This window comes from Chelmon rostratus, chromosome 17 (assembly GCF_017976325.1).
Source record: "Chelmon rostratus isolate fCheRos1 chromosome 17, fCheRos1.pri, whole genome shotgun sequence".
NCBI lineage: Eukaryota > Metazoa > Chordata > Actinopteri > Chaetodontiformes > Chaetodontidae > Chelmon > Chelmon rostratus.
This window is the reverse complement of record NC_055674.1, coordinates 6126415-6144996: the sequence shown is the minus strand read 5'-3', so window position 1 is coordinate 6144996 and position 18582 is coordinate 6126415. Positions and strand designations below refer to the sequence as shown.

The 18582-nt window shown below is 45.5% G+C and overlaps 1 protein-coding gene across 1 annotated transcript; it reads left to right on the top strand.

Annotated features, from left to right (window-relative positions):
• The first annotated feature begins 454 nt into the window (after positions 1-454).
• Positions 455-12591, top strand: stk17al (serine/threonine kinase 17a like). The gene is made up of 7 exons (XM_041957281.1): positions 455-768; positions 4249-4461; positions 8398-8542; positions 9342-9468; positions 9556-9604; positions 9886-10065; positions 10796-12591. The coding sequence occupies exons 1-7, from the start codon at positions 656-658 to the stop codon at positions 11085-11087; spliced, it is 1119 nt and encodes a 372-aa protein (XP_041813215.1). The 5' UTR covers positions 455-655; the 3' UTR covers positions 11088-12591.
• The last annotated feature ends 5991 nt before the right edge of the window (positions 12592-18582 follow it).

The window sequence follows — 18582 nt, the reverse complement described above, 5'->3', positions numbered from 1 at the left end:
CTTTTTCTTTATGTATTAAAACTTTACCTGCACTTTCAGGCTCCTTATCTTCTCTGATGTGTGCATGTTAACTAAAAGGCTGCTGTAAAGCATAAGAGGATAAAGGGCACACTAGTTTGAGCACCTTCATATTATATTTTTTTGTGTTTTGTGTTTGTTTAAGGGCGCCACGCTGTTCATATTTAACTATTGTCGTAAATGCATTAGTTTAAGTAATCATAAGAACTATAAAGCCAAGACTGTTAATAATAATCTTTGTTTATTTTTGTGTACCTGCTCCAGTAAGCTTCTGTCACTTGAACGCACCACTTGCCAGCTGGCTCACGCCTTGGGTCCGTCCCCTGCAGCAAATTCATTGGCTTCCGCTGCGGAGCGTCAGCGCAGGGGGGGGGGGGGCGGTCTGACAGGGAGTTTATTGTCAGGAATGTGTAGTAGCTCTCAAACTCATTTAACGCACAGACTGTGTCGCACGGCCCCGCAGCGCACCGTCATCCTGCTCGGGACGCGCCTACTGGATTATCTCTCGGTCAGTTGACGCAGCAGCAGTCGGATCTGAGCGACACTTTTTTTATCATGCGAGATTTTAGCTGAGCGCATCAGAAAAATCGCCTCTTTTTTGGTGGAAGAAGATCGTTTCACTCCAAGCGTGACATCAATGCCAGATTCAGCAACGATGAGCAAAAACGGGATAGTGACAAAGATCCACACGAGGATAAGAAGTGACCCGTTCACAGCCAATTACGAGCTGGTCGGCAAAGAGCTGGGCAGGTGAGTTCGTTTGCTGCACGAACCCGAATCTGCGCGCTGACTTTTGATCGAGTGCTGGCCGGCTGGATTCTGCAGCAATGATAATCTCGTGTAAATCTGTTAATCATATTAGATCTGCTCTGTGCACGTGTTCATGGGTAGCGTGTTAATTGAACGTTTCCAATCCCGCATTCCATCCCCCGGGCCAATGCGCTGATGGAGACGCGCGCTGGCGTGCGTAAAGGTAATGCGCCTTTTGTGCGTCCTGTGCGAAAGTTTCAGAAAGGATTGAAGACCTTCTGATCTTTTAGTTTTAAACACGAGTTACCTGAAGATGCTCTGGGCAGAAACTTAAACCTAAAAGTTCGCACTTATCCACACGCCGTTCGTCTGTTGATGCTCACTTGTGCGCTCTAGTCGATGCGACTGTATATGGTGGTGAAAATAGAAACTTCCTGACTACTATTTCTAATTTGACCCAGCAAGCTATTACAAGAAGTAAAAGTGACAAAACATACATCAAGGCTAATGGGAGAAACACAGCTACTTTTGGAGGCATTTTGTATCACTTATGATGAAAATTAGAGCCCATGTGGTGTGTAGACTTGAACCTGCTGTGCTGTCCCATACCTGTTTTCCAGGAGATGCAGCATTTGCACCATCAGCTTCTTTTCTCTGTCTCTCTTCAGCAGTTCCTGGGTCACACTCACTGATGAGTCAGGACGGTAGATTCAAAAGTGCACATTCCAGTGATATTTATGTGGGGACTCCCCAGACAATAATGACTTTCCTCAAAAAGCATTTTAACACAGGGAGCTGTAGTTAACTCCTCGGGTTTCACTTAACTCCAAAGCTGGTTGATTGCTGTTTGTGCCAATTCTGCATCTGTCACTATAATTCCAGTTTCCACTGTATGTTTGCTCCTCTGCAGAGTGTGGTGGGACAGGCTGAATAAAGCGTCCTGGCAGCAGCCAGTTTTCCTTGTCAGGCATCCTGGGACAGCAGCCAGGAGCTATGGGGGGTTGGCTGTAGGCTACCTATGAAGTGTATGCCACAGCAGCCTCCAAACGCCCCTCTCCCGCCTCTCGCTCTCATACCCCAACCTTACATCCTCCTTCTCTCCTCTTCCCATGAGTCCAGCCCAACAACATCCTGAGATCAGGCCTCATAATCGCATTAAGTGCAGGAATGTACGTAGCGCTGCATGCCTGCATGATCAGCTATATGGTCTGTACATTAGGGGTGATGTTGACCATATTAGAACTTGCTGAGTTGAATTCTTCCACCGAACCTGTCAACTCTCTTTAAGTTTAAAGGAGCAATAAGGCTCAGCAGCCCTATTTTCAAATCCTTCTCATCGTCAAGCTTTGCATTATGAGTTGTGGTCCCCCTGCAGACCCGTGCACAAACATATGTTGTGGACAGCTCGAAAGCAGGAAGAGGAACTCATGTTGTGTGTCAGTCTGTCTGTAATACAGGCAAATGAGAGCTGTGACGGCTGTCATTTCTCATTGCCCTTCAGACATGAGTCAGTGCCCTGCCGAGGGAGACAAACGCAGACGCCACAGGAAACCAATTTCTCAATCAAATTATCACAATCTGCAGTGCTGAAAGGAATTAGTTTTGTGCGTCACAGCTAAGATTATGATTGATGACAGACCAGTTCCAGACAGTTTAGACAGGCTAGCTTCTGCTGAGGATAACCCTGCAAATGAGCCATTTGATCTGCATAATTGTGTTTGTGGATCCAGGCACAAGGTTTTAGAAAGCACTCATTAGTGTGAGTCAGAGTTTGGTTGAGTTTTTCTTTTGCAACAAACTTGTGTGTTTTAATGCAAAAAATGAAACTTAATGTGTAAGATATCACGTTAAAGCATGTTATGAACAACCAGGAGGTTCTGCGCCTCTGCCAAGCAGCACGGCTTAATGGTGAACGTAGCCGGCTGGAAGATGGCCACGTTCAGTAACCTCTGACCCGTTGTCAGCCTTTGAAAAGACCTCCTGTTGCTCCTTTCCGTGGCCACCGGTCATTCCTTTTCTCTCCATATGTAGTTCCCAGCCCACAGCGAGCTGCGCTGAACTTGGCTAATTAAGGATGAAAAGGCTCTGACGGCGTTTGCCTTTTCACTCTGAACAATGAGTCGTCACCATTCTGCGAGACTGGGAAACGGCAGAAGGGAAGAAACAGGCCTCACAGCAGCCAGGGCGGTAGCCAAAACAGAACCAGGCTCTGGCCAGAACAGTTGCTGTTTTTGGTCCACAGCGCAGTGGGCTTGGAGTAACACTGTGTGGGAAAATGACTGGCACCACGCTGACTGGACCTCTCTGACTTGGCCACTTCATTTAGATTCTGCCCAGTTCTCAGTCATCTTGTCACATCCTGCGGTCACTTTTCCTAAGCCCTCTGCTCCATATCTGTATCGTGTAGCTCATTAAAACACAGGGATTTTAGTTGGCCGTAGATGTTGAGGTTACAGTGTCCATTTTAGCATGCTCCTTAGGCTCCAACCTGACTGTAACAGCAGTGACCCCCTGCCTGGCCTCCGCAGCTGCGGTCAGGTGGGTGGTCCTGGTCTCGGGGCTGCCTTGTTGGCCGACTGGTCAGCTTTTGTACGATTGTCAAAGCAGAAGCAGGCTCTGGCCGAGGGTCTGGGTGGAGGTGTCAACACAAATCCATTTGTCCCTGCTGCTGTCAGCTGTGAAGAAAAGGGAAGCGAACAAGGCCTCATTATCAGCCTGGGAGGGGACGGCTGGCGATTGTGGTCGCCTCGACACAGAGAGGCAATTCTGCACACATCGGACATCCTGCACACACCCACGGCTGACCCTCAACGCCCCATATGAATCCATCAACGTATATATGCGGAAAAAAGAATGGAAGTGATGAGGTTGTAAAAGTGCCTTCTTTTTATAATATCATGTTTTGCCAGTGACGTGCAGCAACCAAGCTGCTGCGTCTCTTTGTTTAGGTTTGACCTACAAAGTGGCCTTAGCATGATCAGGTCCCTGCCCACTATTCAGCAGCTCTCGCCAAAACCGTCAACCTTATCTGCCTCCTGTCAGACTCTGCTGAAGGCTAGAGGAAGAGCAGGAGAAAGGGGGAAATCTCCACCGAATCTCTAATGACGCCTCCTCAGCTGAACCCGTCAGTGGTCTATAGCAGCGGGCTGCATTTTCAAATGATGCCACTTAACCTTCTTATCTCTGAACTGCGCTGTAACCTCGCCCACAGCGTTGCACTCGTGGCTGGTTGGCGGGTTTTTCCAAACGTCTTGCACTGTAATCTAGGTTTCGCATCATAGCAGTTTAACTGTCATGAGACTGTCCAGTATTTTTAGCCTTTCATTTGCTGCAGTTGAAGTGACCTAAATTTAATCCGGTGGTCCAGTTGGCTACTTGGATACAGAACCGTCTCTGACCAAACGTATTTGAAAAGCCAGTAATGTGGTTGTGATTATTCTCTCTCCTCACTGATCGCTCTCTCTCCTCTTTGTTTCGCAGGGGAAAGTTTGCGGTGGTAAAAAAGTGCATTGAGAAGGCAACAGGGAAGCAGTACGCCGCCAAGTTCCTGCGAAAGCGGCGGAAGGGCGAGGACTGCCGCATGGACATCTTAAACGAGATCGCCGTGCTGGAGCTGGCCAAGGCAAACCCCTATGTGGTGGCGCTGCATGAGGTCTACGAAACCAACACCGAAATCATCCTCGTTCTGGAGTGGTAAGACAATCCTGCAGATACTACAGAACCGACACAAAGGTCTTAAAAGTTCAAACCCCTCGTGCGCACACACCCCTGCACTGCCGCTTGTATTAGAGGAAAGCGATGGCGGTGATTTAAATGGCCTTTTAAACTGACAGTTTGTGAGCCACGCCAGGAAAACTAGGATCAAATGATGAGGCTCTCAATCGTTAGGGAGATGAAAATCCTGTAATCATCACTCACTTAAAAACTTTCCATGACTGGAGTTTTTCTAATGCAGAATGTTTGAGGGATTTGAGGACACAGAGCTGGCTTCCAGAGAACTCCCTGTCGTATTTATTCATTTCCACTTCATAAGCAAGTCTTGAGTTGGGGAAAACCTCACGTCAAATGTCGCATACACGTCCTGCAGCATCCTGTGCTTTGCATGACGGGAATGTCACCGTGTTCGTGTTTCATGAGAATTCTCAGCTTTTGTATATCTGTCAGATCTGTGAAAAAAAAAAACCCTTCCTCACTCAGAGTTACGCTCTGGTTGCTGAGTGAACAGCTGCATGTAAAAAAAAAACCCCAACCCACACACATGTGAAATGTGTAGCCTCGCTCTATTGTACGTGAGCTCTTCCTTAAATGGAAATTCTCTCTCTCTCTGTGGTTAGTCGCTCGTGTCGTCGAAGCCTCGACACCTCAGTTTCTTGTTGTGCTGAATGGCTGTCAGGAACTGTCCCGTTAAATAGCAACGTGGCTACATTGCGCCATTCTTACCGTGTGAAAACAACAACGTCGAGCTACGAATGAGTCAGTTAGACCTCGCTGCGAGAACATATTGCTCAGTACTCAAGACGCTGTGTTGCCTGTCAACATGCAGGTGAGCAGCTGAATCAAGCTGCATGTTCAGTGACCCGGTAAAGTCATCCCGTCTGTCTGTCTGGCTCTGGTCTGTTGTGGTTGGGTGTTAAATGACATGATGCATATCCAGTAAGTGTTCTCCGACTGCTCTAGCCTCTAATTAGGATTTGGAAAGGACACATAGAATCTTAATTACCTTGCTAGCCTCATTACAGAGAGATAAGGCCGGGCAATTACACTTGAACCACATTCCCCTGACCATGTTCCTGAACTGCTCGCCGTTCAGGAAGGAAGCCTTCTCCTGCCCCGTCCTCAGTAGTCATCCCCATCCCAGACATGGAATGCCTCCGCAGAACAAAGGCCTCTCTGTTGGGGGGGCTGTGTTTGACCTCTGACTGAAGTGTGAAAGGGGAAGTAGCACCACAGTTCACCCCTGCATGCCTGCAGAGAAAACATAGCAGGAGGTCAGTCTGCACTGGTCCACAGTTCCTCTTCGGCTGCCAAATGGAGCTGCACCAACAAGTCTTTGAGCGTAAAATCAAACAGCCTGCACATGCACAATATTTTATCACTTAAAGAGTTCAGCTTTTAAATGTCAGCTCGTGCTTTTGTCAGTTATTATCTAACGCAAGGTACATTTGCCCCGAAAGCTGCACGAGCACTCACAGTGAGACCCCTGGCCGCTGAAAAGCTGCATCTTCAAACTGTCTGACCTCAGCATGAGTTTGAAGAATTGCAAACCATTTTCCATTTCCTGTGGGTTTAAATGTAAGCAGCAAGCAAGGCTCCCAGAAGCAGCGCACCACCGTATAAAGCGCTGTGCACACACATACACACACTTCTCATAGCCACAACCACATCCTTGGTAATGTCAGAGAAATGGAAGCGAGAAGTTGAATTCTAATCATTTTTTAAAGTGTAGCGTGCGTCAGTGCCACAGAATACCCCAGAATAATGACTAGTTTGAGAGATGGTCACTTCAATGAAAAACGAGTGTGCCTCACCTCTGAGCTCTGAAGCTGTTTTGTGCACAGTAGCTAAAACGGATGAACTCTGCAGGAAGCACAGTCTTTCATTTCCTGCTTCCCTGCATATACAGAAGTGTAATTGTTAAAAAGTGGGATTTAATTGCCGCATACTGGAGTGCTGTCCAGACAATTCAGCCCACAGACGGGTTACACTTGTGGTGACACGGTGCTGATAAGGTGATGTCAGTAAGCACCCAGCTTGGTGGTCAGCAAAGGAGAGCTTTTACCTAATAGCTCCTCCTGCAGAAATAAAAGGAGGTTGGCCCACTTTGAAATATTTTTACGTTTTAATATCCCCTTGTCTTCAAATGGCAGTTTATCTTCTCCTCCGCCCTCACTCGTGTTGGCCACAGTGGGTTTTTTCTTGCAGCCCTGTGCAGCGGAGGGTGTCTCCTGCACACTCTGAAGTAGTCCGTACATTAACTCTCCTGGAAGGAGAGAGAGCGCGGGGACAATATTTAGACTTCAGGGAAGTATCAGATCATTCCTAAGTGCTTGTGCAGTCTGTTGAATTTAAACAAGATGGTCTTTATCAAGATTTTAAATCTCCTCAGGCCCTCTCCTGACAGCTTAATGAGGCTTTTGAAATACTTCACCATGTCAAGCCTTTAATTGATCAGACAGGTGTAGTAGTCGGTCAAATCCCTGTGAAGTTGACAGATGGAAGTTCATTTTCTATTTATCACCGACTCAATAAGAGGCATGAGGGTTTGTTCTACTGCAGTTTTCAACAATTAACATGTCTGTCAAACCGCACTCATGTTTCTCATTTCCTCCCCCGAATGAAAACACTAACACCAGGCCTGCTCGCATTTAGTATAAACGTGCAGATCAGTGTAAACAGATGCACAGTGCCACTGCTCTGTAAACTCTCTGAGGGCTGATGAATGGGACAGAGCATGTTTGCAACAAGTGGGGTAGGTGGCAGGTCAAGTATTTGGTGCTGGGAGCAAAAAAAAAAAAAGAGAAAAGATTATATGGACCAATGACGGATATCCTCAAAATCCCCAAAAACATGGATGCTATTTTCACAGCTGAGGATAGTAAAGAGTGCAGGGTTAGGAGGCTAACGGGAGGTTTGGGTGGTGCTGGTTATGTAACAGTGGTGCTCAGGGCCTGGTCCCAGAGTTTTCCTCTGAAGATAAAAACCATGTGTGCCATCTAAATCCCCCACACATGGCTCTAGTTTTTTGGGGGAACTGTCAGCTTCAGGCATTGATCTGACTGATGGAGCATCCAACATAAATCCACCATGTCTCCACTTTACTTAACTTTGTTACACAAGCGCGGCAAGACCAGGCAGGACTCTGACTATTCCTTCCACAAATATGCAAGGAGTCACCAACGAGTTGTCTAATTGCTAAATTCCAAAGATGGATAATCCCTCACACCTAAGTTGTGTTGGGCGGAAAAACTATGCAGGCTGCGCCTTATTCGGTATCTAGTTACCAAATTCACACTCCTCTCGTTTTTTCTTAAAGATCTGTTCATGTCTGCTCGAAGAAAATATTTAGCCGTTGATTAGCTGAACACTGTTTGCTTCTGCTTGCCCTATTTTGAGTTATTTTAAATTAACCTGCAGTAAATCAGGCTGTATGAGGCCTTATCTGAACCTGCTGTAAGCTGATATGACGTTCTTATCTCCCGTAATGTTCCTGGGAAGGAAAAGGTACACGTAGATGTGGAGTATCTAGAATTATATTGAGTCATGTTGGAATCACAAGCAGTGTGTAGATGTGGGTGGACTTTGTGCCTCCACGCCAAAGAACACTAATGAGCAGACGGGCCGTTATGTAATTTAAAAGAAAGTGGAAATGACTTTGGGTTTGTTCACTAAAATTGTGCTAATGGGATGGGCTGGAATTTGCTATTGTCAACTTGAGCAATTCAAACGGAGAGGAAGGGCGTATTTATACAGTTTAAGGCGCAATTTATTATGACAAGTTAAAATGAATAATCAAAACTGAAAGAAAGCCAAGCTAAACTCCACCGAGTGGCTATCTTTGCACATTTCCTGTCTTCTCATCTTTATCCTTGTTTTGCTTTCTCAGTTTTCCTTCCTATGCTTTCCTTCCAGTGCCGCCGGTGGCGAAATCTTCGACCAATGCGTTGCCGATAACGACGAGGCCTTCACAGAGAAAGATGTGATCCGGCTGGCCAAGCAGATCCTGACTGGGGTGGCCTTCCTGCATCGGAACAATGTGGTGCACCTGGATCTGAAAGTAAGTGCGTTGAAAGATTATACGTCGGTACGGGACAGTGTATTCCCTGGAGCGACGGACTGATGTCTGTTACGCAACCACCGCTCATTCAGTGTGTCACGACCCTGTTCCCACGAGGACTCGGTCTGTAACTATGAACTGTGATGTTTTCTTTCGGGGCCTTGAGGTAACCCTGTCATCACTGGGCTTTTCTTTCTACCTACTATACTAAGTATCTGCTTTCTCATTTCACATGTTATATGAGTCTTTAGAAAGCGACTAAAAAAAGCTGCATGTGTTCTAGAGTAAACGCAGTTCAAATAGCAGCACCGATGCTTTAAAACATTTTGGTATTTATCAACATGGTGTGAGAATAAGTGTCTTCAAGAGGTGAATCTCATGCGCTCTTCAGCCCCTCTTGAGGTCTGAGAGACTGTAGAGGCCCAGGCCTGATAGCTGGCCTCGACATGCCTCCTCTTGTCTTTATCTTAGGGGTTCAAACCAACTCTGGCCAGTCTGACCGCGGATTAAGCACAGTTGTGCGTACGCCACAGTATTTGTACAAACAAAGCTTGGAGCCATCCAAGTGGTTGGCAGGGATGTCCTACCTGTTTTCAGTCATCTGATTGGCTTAGGCCATGAACTTACAGCAGCAGCCAGATGCTGACTGGCAAACCAGACACCATTCACCTCAAGTGCGTTAACTCGTTCACACTGACATGTGATGAGCGACCTCAGGTGTCAGACCCCAGGCGTCTTGAACAATCATTTGTTATTATGTAACATGCCTATGTCTAATCTTTGCGTGTGTCCTCCCCAGCCCCAGAATATCTTGCTGACGAGTGCCAGACCTCTGGGGGACATTCGTATTGTGGACTTTGGCTTGTCCAGACGCATGGACAGCATCACAGAAGTCAGGGAGATCCTGGGTACCCCAGAGTATGTGGGTGAGTCCTGCTTTCAGGCCTCAAAAACACCAAGGATCACCTGTGCCATTTATCGTGACTAACTGGGGCCCCTTGTTTCTGTTGCAGCACCGGAGATCCTGAACTATGAACCCATCAGCACTGCGACAGACATGTGGTAAGTGTGCTACTGTAGTCAATGAAGCTATTTCCACTCATTTTAGAGGGTGCCATGCAGAACTCATTTAGTCTGTGCTTTACTTCTGGGATTCAAGACATGATCAAGACAATGACATCACCTCCCTGATGTGTAAAAGAGTCTAGACCTTTGACCACTTTGCTTTATACTTGCAGTTAATTATTGACTAAGTGCAGCACAGTGCTGTTGTGCTAAAGTGTGTCACAGAACAGATTGCCTCATAACCTCCTGCCCTTTTGTCCTCTCTCTCTCGCTAACAGGAGCATCGGGGTCCTGACCTACGTCATGCTGACCGGCGAGTCTCCCTTCCTGGGCAACGACAAGCAGGAGACGTTCCTCAACATCTCCCAAGTCAACATAGACTACTCGCAGGACACGTTCGAGGGGATCTCCTCCCTGGCTGTTGACTTCATCAAGTCCTTGCTGGTTAAAAACCCCAGGTGAGGCTGCAGACGTGATCAGATGTTCTGATTCTGACTAAATCTTTAAAAAAGTCCACCAGCATCACTTCGAGCTTATTTGCTCACCCAGGATGTGGGTCAGGTTCACGCCAGCCCGGAAGTACATCCGCACACGTCTGAATGAGTGTGTGTGGTAACAAGATTTGCGTCACCTAAGCGAGAAGTCACTTCCTTTTTCTGCAAATGGTTGTAAGTTTGCCTCAGTTAAAAAAAGGCTTTCTAGGCCAGTATCTTGTTTTGACATTGTACCACACAGTGATGCATCAGAGTGTCGCCATGATAAAAAAGAGAACAGCTGAACTAAGGGAAATTTTCAAGGGGAGCTATGTGACCATATTTCTGATTAACTTAACTCTAACCCTAAATCTGATTCAGAGCTCCAACGCTGAGCCCTTAATTTGTCGCCGCAATTTGTTGATGAAAACCAACAGCAGCGTCTGTCTCTCATCCAGAGCCATAATCTCCAGTCAGCATCGTTTAATTGCAGCAGATTACTGGTAGCGCTGGAAAAAGTGGGAGATTCCTCAGTGTTTGAGCGAGAGATGGAGGGGAAAAAATCTTGAGAGCAAACCAAATGTTGAAAAGGAATATGGCAGACGTCTGCGAGAGAACGGATCGAGTGAATCGGAAGATCCAGGCAATCCATCGCTTATGTAAACTCTTCGGGAATTTCCACTCATCCGCAGTGTTATTGTGTTTGTGTGTATAGGAAGAGAACCACGGCAGAAGACGGCCTCAACCACCCCTGGCTGAACTCGCTCCCCCATCCCCACTCCCACCCGCACCTCCACGCCAGGTCGGCCTCGTCTTTGGACGAGCCGGAGACGAGCCAGTCGGAGTCGGAGCCCGAGAGCCCGGCTCCCTCGCCTGAGCTGGACTTGATCGAGTCGTACCTCATGTGCCCGGGCCAGGGTGAGCTGAAGACAGGCCGCGACGCCTTCTCCTTCGGCGAGCCCCCGTTTCCCACGCGACCCGAGATACAGCAGGAGCTTATCTGCTGAGCAGGGGTTCGCAGATGGAGGGAGGTGGAAGGGACTCCACGGGGCAGACGCTGAAAGCCAGTGAGCCTGCAGCTTCTTGGTCTTGACCTGACTCAGGGCCGTGCTATATGGATGCTGTACGCCTGCTGTTGGCCGCTTCTACTGCTGTGATGTCTGTGAGCTGGGCTGTGTGTAGCGTGATACCTCTGTGTGTGTGTGTTTGTGTGTGTGTGTGTTTGAATAAATGCACGCCACTCCATGCTGATTTATGATTGCACGGAAGGAATGTAAGAGGAATGAGGACACAGGAGAAAGGAGACACACGAGGACCGCTGCCTTAAAAGTGACAGACCTGAACTGGGCTCATCTTAACACTGTGGCTAGTTCACCCCTGCACACACACTGGTTCCTCTTTTCACCCAATCAGCCTTTTGAGCTGGGTTTCAGAAGAGATGCAGCCTCCCACTTCCTTGGGAAACGACTTCACTCACTGTGTGCTCTCATTAAAACAAGTTATGCTTCAGCTGACCCAGACATATCCTCTGTGATGAGCTTGTTGAAGGAAGTAAAGGGCTTTTTGTCAGATGGCTCTACTTAACAAGAGAGTTAAAGCAAAGAACAGCTCCAGACGTTAACTGTTCCACTGTTTCATGTCTATTTAGACGTATTCATTATACCACTTCACCCCCTTTAAATACACAAAGACACATCAATGCCTGAGTTTAAGTTGGAAATAGTAGCATTATTATTTTTAAGGACAATCTTGAGCACTTTTTATTTTGTCATTGGACTTCCATGTTATAATAAGAAACCAAAGGCTCATCAAGCACAGTCAGCTGTCACACAATGTACTGTACATATTAACCATTTTCCACCACTCACTGTTTTTTTTTTTTTCACGAATGGGCCACTTATTCAACCTCACTTCTGTGTTAATATTACAGTTTTTCATTTTTGTTTGTTTGTTTTGTTGGCTATTGCACAAGTTGCACAATTTTTTTTTTTTTTTGTACTTAACGAGCGAGGTTGCCACTAGATTTTGTGCTTCAGATATTGTGAAAACATCATTCTTGGAAGGAGGGAATGGCAGGGGTAGAGAGCGACAACTTAGTTTTGTTATTATATTTGTAACAGATGAACAATGGCCTTGTCAAGAGAAAGGCCCAGGTTTGTATAAATATGTCATGTTTGCCTTCAGATGCTTGGGAGCAGAAAAACTGGGAAGAATTTTACAAAAAAGTACTGAAATGTATATTGTGAGTTATTATTAAGAATAATCTGGAAAAATAATTGTGTTGTGTTGTTTTTTTTTCTACCTTTGTATGAGTGTTAACATCATTATATAATATACATCGTGTCTTATTTTGTACATTAACTTTTACTTACTCCTGTTTTTTTTTTTCTGCTCAAGAATTTCAGGCAGGTTTGCACTTGTCCTTGTGGACATTATGTTGAAATGAATAAATGTTGATGGCGTGCATTGCAAAATGCTACGACGAAAAATACATGTGCATTTTGTATAACCTCTTGTGCCTGTGTGTGTCTTTTGTTTTTAAAGTTATTAAATGTCACATCTGGCAGCATTACTTTATTTTCCAAGCAGTGAACTTGGTGTATGACTTTCTAATTTCTCTTGGGATAAATGAAGTTTGATCCCATCTTAATTTAATTTAAGGGTTCAGTTGCATCCAAATTGCAAGTGGGAAAAGATCTGATTCTAGATTTGGTCACAGTAATTAAACCAAATCCAAGTTATTTTTTGCAACCAGCATATCTGTAAGGAAACGTCGGGTTCATACTGAAACGTCTCAATAAGTGATGGATTGATTGGCATAAAATTTTACATTCACGTCCTTGGTTATCTCTTAAAAAAATGGCCAATATTTGGGTTTATGACCAAATATCTGCAAAACCACTGACACGCTAAATTATAACATATGCCTGTCAGCGTGTTAGCATTGTCTGTACGAGCATGTTAGCATGTAGATGCCCGCCTGTGCCTACGTGCAAGTAGCCGCCAGCTAGCGTGGTTCTAGACTCTCTTCTGGATGCGGCAAAAATCCATCAATACACAGCAAAATCCATCAGTGTGCTTGACAGAATGAAATCAGTGATTTGTAGAGCAAAGGGATCCCCACAAGTGGTTTTTTGTTTCAGATTTTCATGCGAACTGAAATGGTAGATAAGGATTTCCTCATGGAGCCAATATGCGAACATAGCTGGTCTGATTGATTTTACATTTCTGGCCTGGAGCAAGGACGTTAGCATGTCAACATTATCAGTGGACCTCTGATCTGGCAGAGTTCAGGGACTGGATGTGATTTTATTGCACTCACAGGAATTCAACAGAGCAAAGCAAACTGAGTATCCTCTTGGATGGTGCTTTTTTTGGTAAGTGACCCTTTAAAGTGATGTAATGTCTACTGGCAACCCTTCATCAGAGGTTGCATGTGTCTATTGCTGGGTTGCAATTTAACCAGAGATCACCATGCTCAGATTGGATCATGTGAATAGTTTTTAGAGGCTTGACTTGATAAGACTCTAGTATTTCAAAATGAAAGGCAGCAACAGAGATAATTCAGACTTGTCTAACAGAGGCTTTGTTTTTTTCCCTCTTATTTCCACTCTTGTGAGTCATCTTATGAGCCCCTCAGAGTGAAACAGCAACTCTTTTGTATTATCTTCTACATATCTTTTGTATCACCTCACCATATATTGCTATCCCTCTATGAACTCATCTATTATCCCATGATGCTGCTGATAAAGACCAACACCTTTCAGTGTTTCTGTGTCTAGTGTTTATAGCTCACCTGTCAGGAGAAAAGCAGATCTCATACCAAAACAGATTACCTATATGTTTGGACCCGATCACATGTGAAGCATCTGCTTTTCCTCTCAGTACGTCTATTTAGAGAAACAGAGCATCGTAAAGAAAAAGTCCTCTCTCGGGCCAGTCTTCCATAAATATCCAGCAGCCTCTCTGAACAGGAAATGCCAGCATCCTGTGAAGAGGAACAGAGTAATGCTTTCCACTGTAGTAAAGTTTCTCTCTCTTTCTGTCCTCTCTCATGCACGCACTCTTGTGCTTGTTTACTTGTGTCAGGTTAAACAATAACCCTCCCGGCCAATATCCTGAATGCTTGCTTTAATGTGTTCTTCCTCTCGCGGTCGGCACCGGGCCAGTCTCCGCTGTGTCCAGAAAGGAGAAAACGGGGCTCCCTGCAGGGTCCTGCCCCGGTGGCTCTGAGCCGGACCGACCACTTCCCCCTAAAGAAAATCCTGCATGGAGCTGAGGAATTCCAGAAATGTTCATAACTGGCTTCCTTGCTTTTTTCAAACCGTGTCCTTTATGCCTCTCTTCCCTCCTAGCCTCCTTATGGGGTTTGTTTTCTCAGTGGGAGGTGGCATTGTGTCCATACTACACACAGCACACACACACACACTCCCACATATACACACACATACTGTAAACATACACAGCTATTGAAGTGGTTGATTAAATGGCCGTTTCTCGGAAGGACTCTCAGGATCAGTTGATGTGACTTTGATATTTAAGGTGACCATTAGAGGATGATTTAAGACAGATGTGGAGGCAGTTTGTGCTGTCTCCTGACTGCCGATTGCACTGTAGAATCTGGCTTTGCAGCAAAAGAGCACTTGGCTCCTGCAGATCCAAACATATACAAAGACAAAAAGCTTTCCGTGCCATCCAGATAACCTGCTCTCAACGGTCTCTGTGGAATGAAACTAAGGTCCCGCTTAATGGTTTTTGAAGGTCATCAGTCAACAAATATTGCTTTTAAACATATGCACTTTACTCTGTGAGCTCCATTTATCTCTCTTGAGTCTGTGTAACAACAGTCAAAACTGATAACATTCATGTAACATCATTGATTTTCCTTCCGCTATAGGAGACCTGGTCTGACATCTGCTGGGTTCTCAGATGTTTTTGCAGCAGGCAATAAACAGACTTTTCATCACATGCAAACCAGCCATCCTGCACACAAGTCCGCCAGCGCCTGCAGTCATAGCACATTGATCCCTTGAGGTTCGTGAAAATCCAAACTGGGATTTCAAAATGTAAACCTCTTGGGAAGCTGGGAAGCCTACATTCTGCACTGCATAGGTCAAAAACCTTCAGTTACATAACCCAAGATCGTTGGCCTAAATCTTAACTGTGGATTTTCCATCATAGTATATGAACACGGCAATGAAAAAAAAAGGTTTCACGGCTGCAATCAAATATTTGCTGATGTAAAGCACTTTTCATCCTCACAGTATCTAACATATAAATGTTTTACATAAAGTACCACGCAGATCCCGACAGCACCAACAATGGCATGAAAACAGCAGCAAGTAAACAACAGCAGCACAAAGAGCTACTATGATTTCCTTGGTGTATGGAGAAGGTGACACCCATGATGGCCAGAGGATGAAACCTTTATATAGACATTATATGTGCTTAGCATTAGCATGTTAGCCCGCTGGCGCTAGCAACACTAGCATAGATAAAGACTTGTAGTTTTTTTTTATCCTCTTCCTCTATTGGTTAAAAGCACCTTTTCGGCACACATTGTGATACTTCGTGCCGAGCCCTACTTTTACGACTGTATGTGTGGCACTTTTTTCAAAAATGGTCTCATGTTACCTGAACCAAATCTGTCTTTGTATTCTAACCAGTTACACAGAGGCCAGTAGACACATGCGCATGATTAGATGTCCTACTGGAGCGTCCTTGAGTCTATTCCGTTCTAATGTTCTCGGCCCGTTCCGCCGCCTCCGTGAACGGCCTGTTTCTGTCAACAGTTAGACAGAAATGAAGTGTTCCCAGCTCCTCGCAGCGTTCCTCTCTCTCCATCTGCCTGACCCTCCACACCTGTGGCTCCTCCGGCTGTCGTGTTTTTCACTCGACCTGTCTCTCTCAATCTCACTATCTCTAGATCTCTTTGAGTGCACCAGATTTCTCAGAAGCGGTTGCCTTCGCACCTTATATAACGGGGAAATTCCTTTACGCTTATGTTCCTGATTATAGTGCTGTTATAGAGAGAGTACAGCCATGTCAGTGTGTGTGTGTGTGTGTGTGTGTGGGTAATATCCATCCTCCAGGTTTCGGAAAACCTGCATTGGCCTACCTCTCCAACTCTGTTCATAATTCAATTTCAGCTCTTCTATCCTTCATAAATTTAGCCATGTAGGATGATGAAATTGATCTGCTCAGCTGACATCCTCAACACTTTGACCTCTTACATTCCAGATCTTGGTGCATACCTTCAGAAGGATCCCTAAAATCCATGTAAAGCCCACAATAAACTCAAGAACTGCAGCTTTTTGATGCTGATGGATATCAGTGGCTGGTGGAAGTGGGCCTGAAGAGGAAGAAAACAAGAAACAAATCCTCACAGTTGCTCTGCTGCAGTATTTCATGGAGTTAAGCCCAAACATGGCAAATCAAAGCCTGCCTGAAATCCTCCGTGTTCGCTCACCAGGCGTTGACTGGAACAAACGACGGAGAACATTTCTTTCACGTGTCCCCAGCAGTGCTCGCAAAATAAAAACAGAGAGAGAATTTCCAGAACGGGCAAAACACTCGTAACCGCCGGTAATATGTTTCTCATGGTGGTGCACTCGTAGCAGCGAGGGAGGCAAATGCCTTTGGTTAAGCAGAGCTATTTATTCTATCCCTGGAAACGGCTGAAGAACAACAAAAGCATTCTCAACAAAGAGTAGCTCGACCTGATGCCGCTGTCTGCGGTGACTCTAGCCTCCCTCGACACGGGGGCAGAACTGGCACACACCGCGCTCAAAAAGCCACACAATAGGCACACTCAGCTCAGAGGGAACTTTTCAACTCAAAGGCTGTGTGAGGAACCCAACCAAAATAAGAGACACTGCTAAGTTCATCCTCAGAAGGTTCAATTTTAATGTGGGTAAGCTCATGGAAATGACACCGCCAGTTCTGTTGTTTGGATTTGCAAGACGCGGCGCACACGAATTCCCGCTCACATGTGCTTAAACTGTAGTTTATACACACACACACTCAAACACACACTCGCCAGCGTACCCACAGTGAACTCTGTCCGCTGACTCGCTACAAGGCTGGGAGGGAGTCCAGGTTTTCAGACTGACAGGGAACAGATTCTGGTGGTCTGGACCTTTTCGAGCTCTTCATTTTCAACCCAACAGCGCTCCTGTTGTTTACTACAGTACTGGACAAGGGAGTTATTTGGAGCACACACACACACGCATGCACGCACACACACACAGGCAAATACCTTCAGGATTCAGACACAAGCCATAATCCCAAGATAAATAGGACGATAAGTCAACTTTTTTTTCCTTTTTTCATTCATTACCTTTCTCTCACTGCCTTCTACATCCATAATGGTTCATATAATAATACAACAATCACAAGCTATAAGTTGTATTTAGTGATAAAAGCAGGAAGTCCTCCTTGAAGCAACGTTATGATGACACTTCAGCCTCTGCCTAAAACAAATCGAGCTGTTTTGGAAAGACAGGGAGTAATATCAGCTTTGTCAGGTAACTTTTCTGAAGAAAAGTTTAGGATTCATTACAGCAAAGACAAAGACTCTACAGCCATGCTGGCAGCTGAAAACTTGATTATTTCAGTAGATGACTCTCCTTTACTTTGGAGGCCATGCATGACCGTTAGAGGCAACAGGTCAGTGAAACTATCACTTGCGCTTGAGTTTTTGGACAAGTGCCTGTATTTGCAATAAAGGCTTTTTATCGCAGGAGCTACTGACAGTTTAAGATTAATTCATGTCGGCAGTGTGAGCTCATTTTTCAGTGTTATGAGTTCTGTGGGTAAAGATATTGAGACGAAGGGAGAAACAAACCTCCTGTTCAGGAATGTTCTGTGACTTTTCATTGGAGCTTGCTGCCTCCAGGAATATTTTCAAGGTTTCCTGGAGCCCAGAGAGATTAATTAGTCAAAGCGGTAACTGTCACATCTTTTTATGTGATTGTCACTTGTTTTCTTTTCTTTCTCCTCATGTTCCTTTTCTCCTGTTTTTTTTTTTTTTTTTTGTTGTGTTATGCAACTCTCCTCTGCAGAGGTATGGAGATGTGTGCATGTGTGTGTGTGTGTGTGCACGGCTGTCAAATTTTCATATTGTCTTAAGGCTTCCTGATGTAATCGGCCAAATCGGTGCGTGAAAAAAGAGCCTGGAAACAATAGCTGGGGGTCAGACAGGTCGTGGAAAACTGTTTGAAGAACAATGTTATCTGGAGACCTGGTAATAAAATCCCAGGAGTGTGGAAAGGTGCAAGCCCTCTGAGTAAAGAGCTGCTTCCGCTCTCCCAGACTCACCTGGGCCTTCTATTAGCTGAATGGACCTGCATGTCAGTCATGCCTGCATGAACCACCTTTGCCTTCTCTGTCTGTCTGTCAGCCACCATAATTCCTGACGTGACAGTCTGTGGCAACACGACAGGCTTTATTTCTGCTGCGATGCAGATGGATGTCAAGAGGTATCAAGACCTTTACAGCATC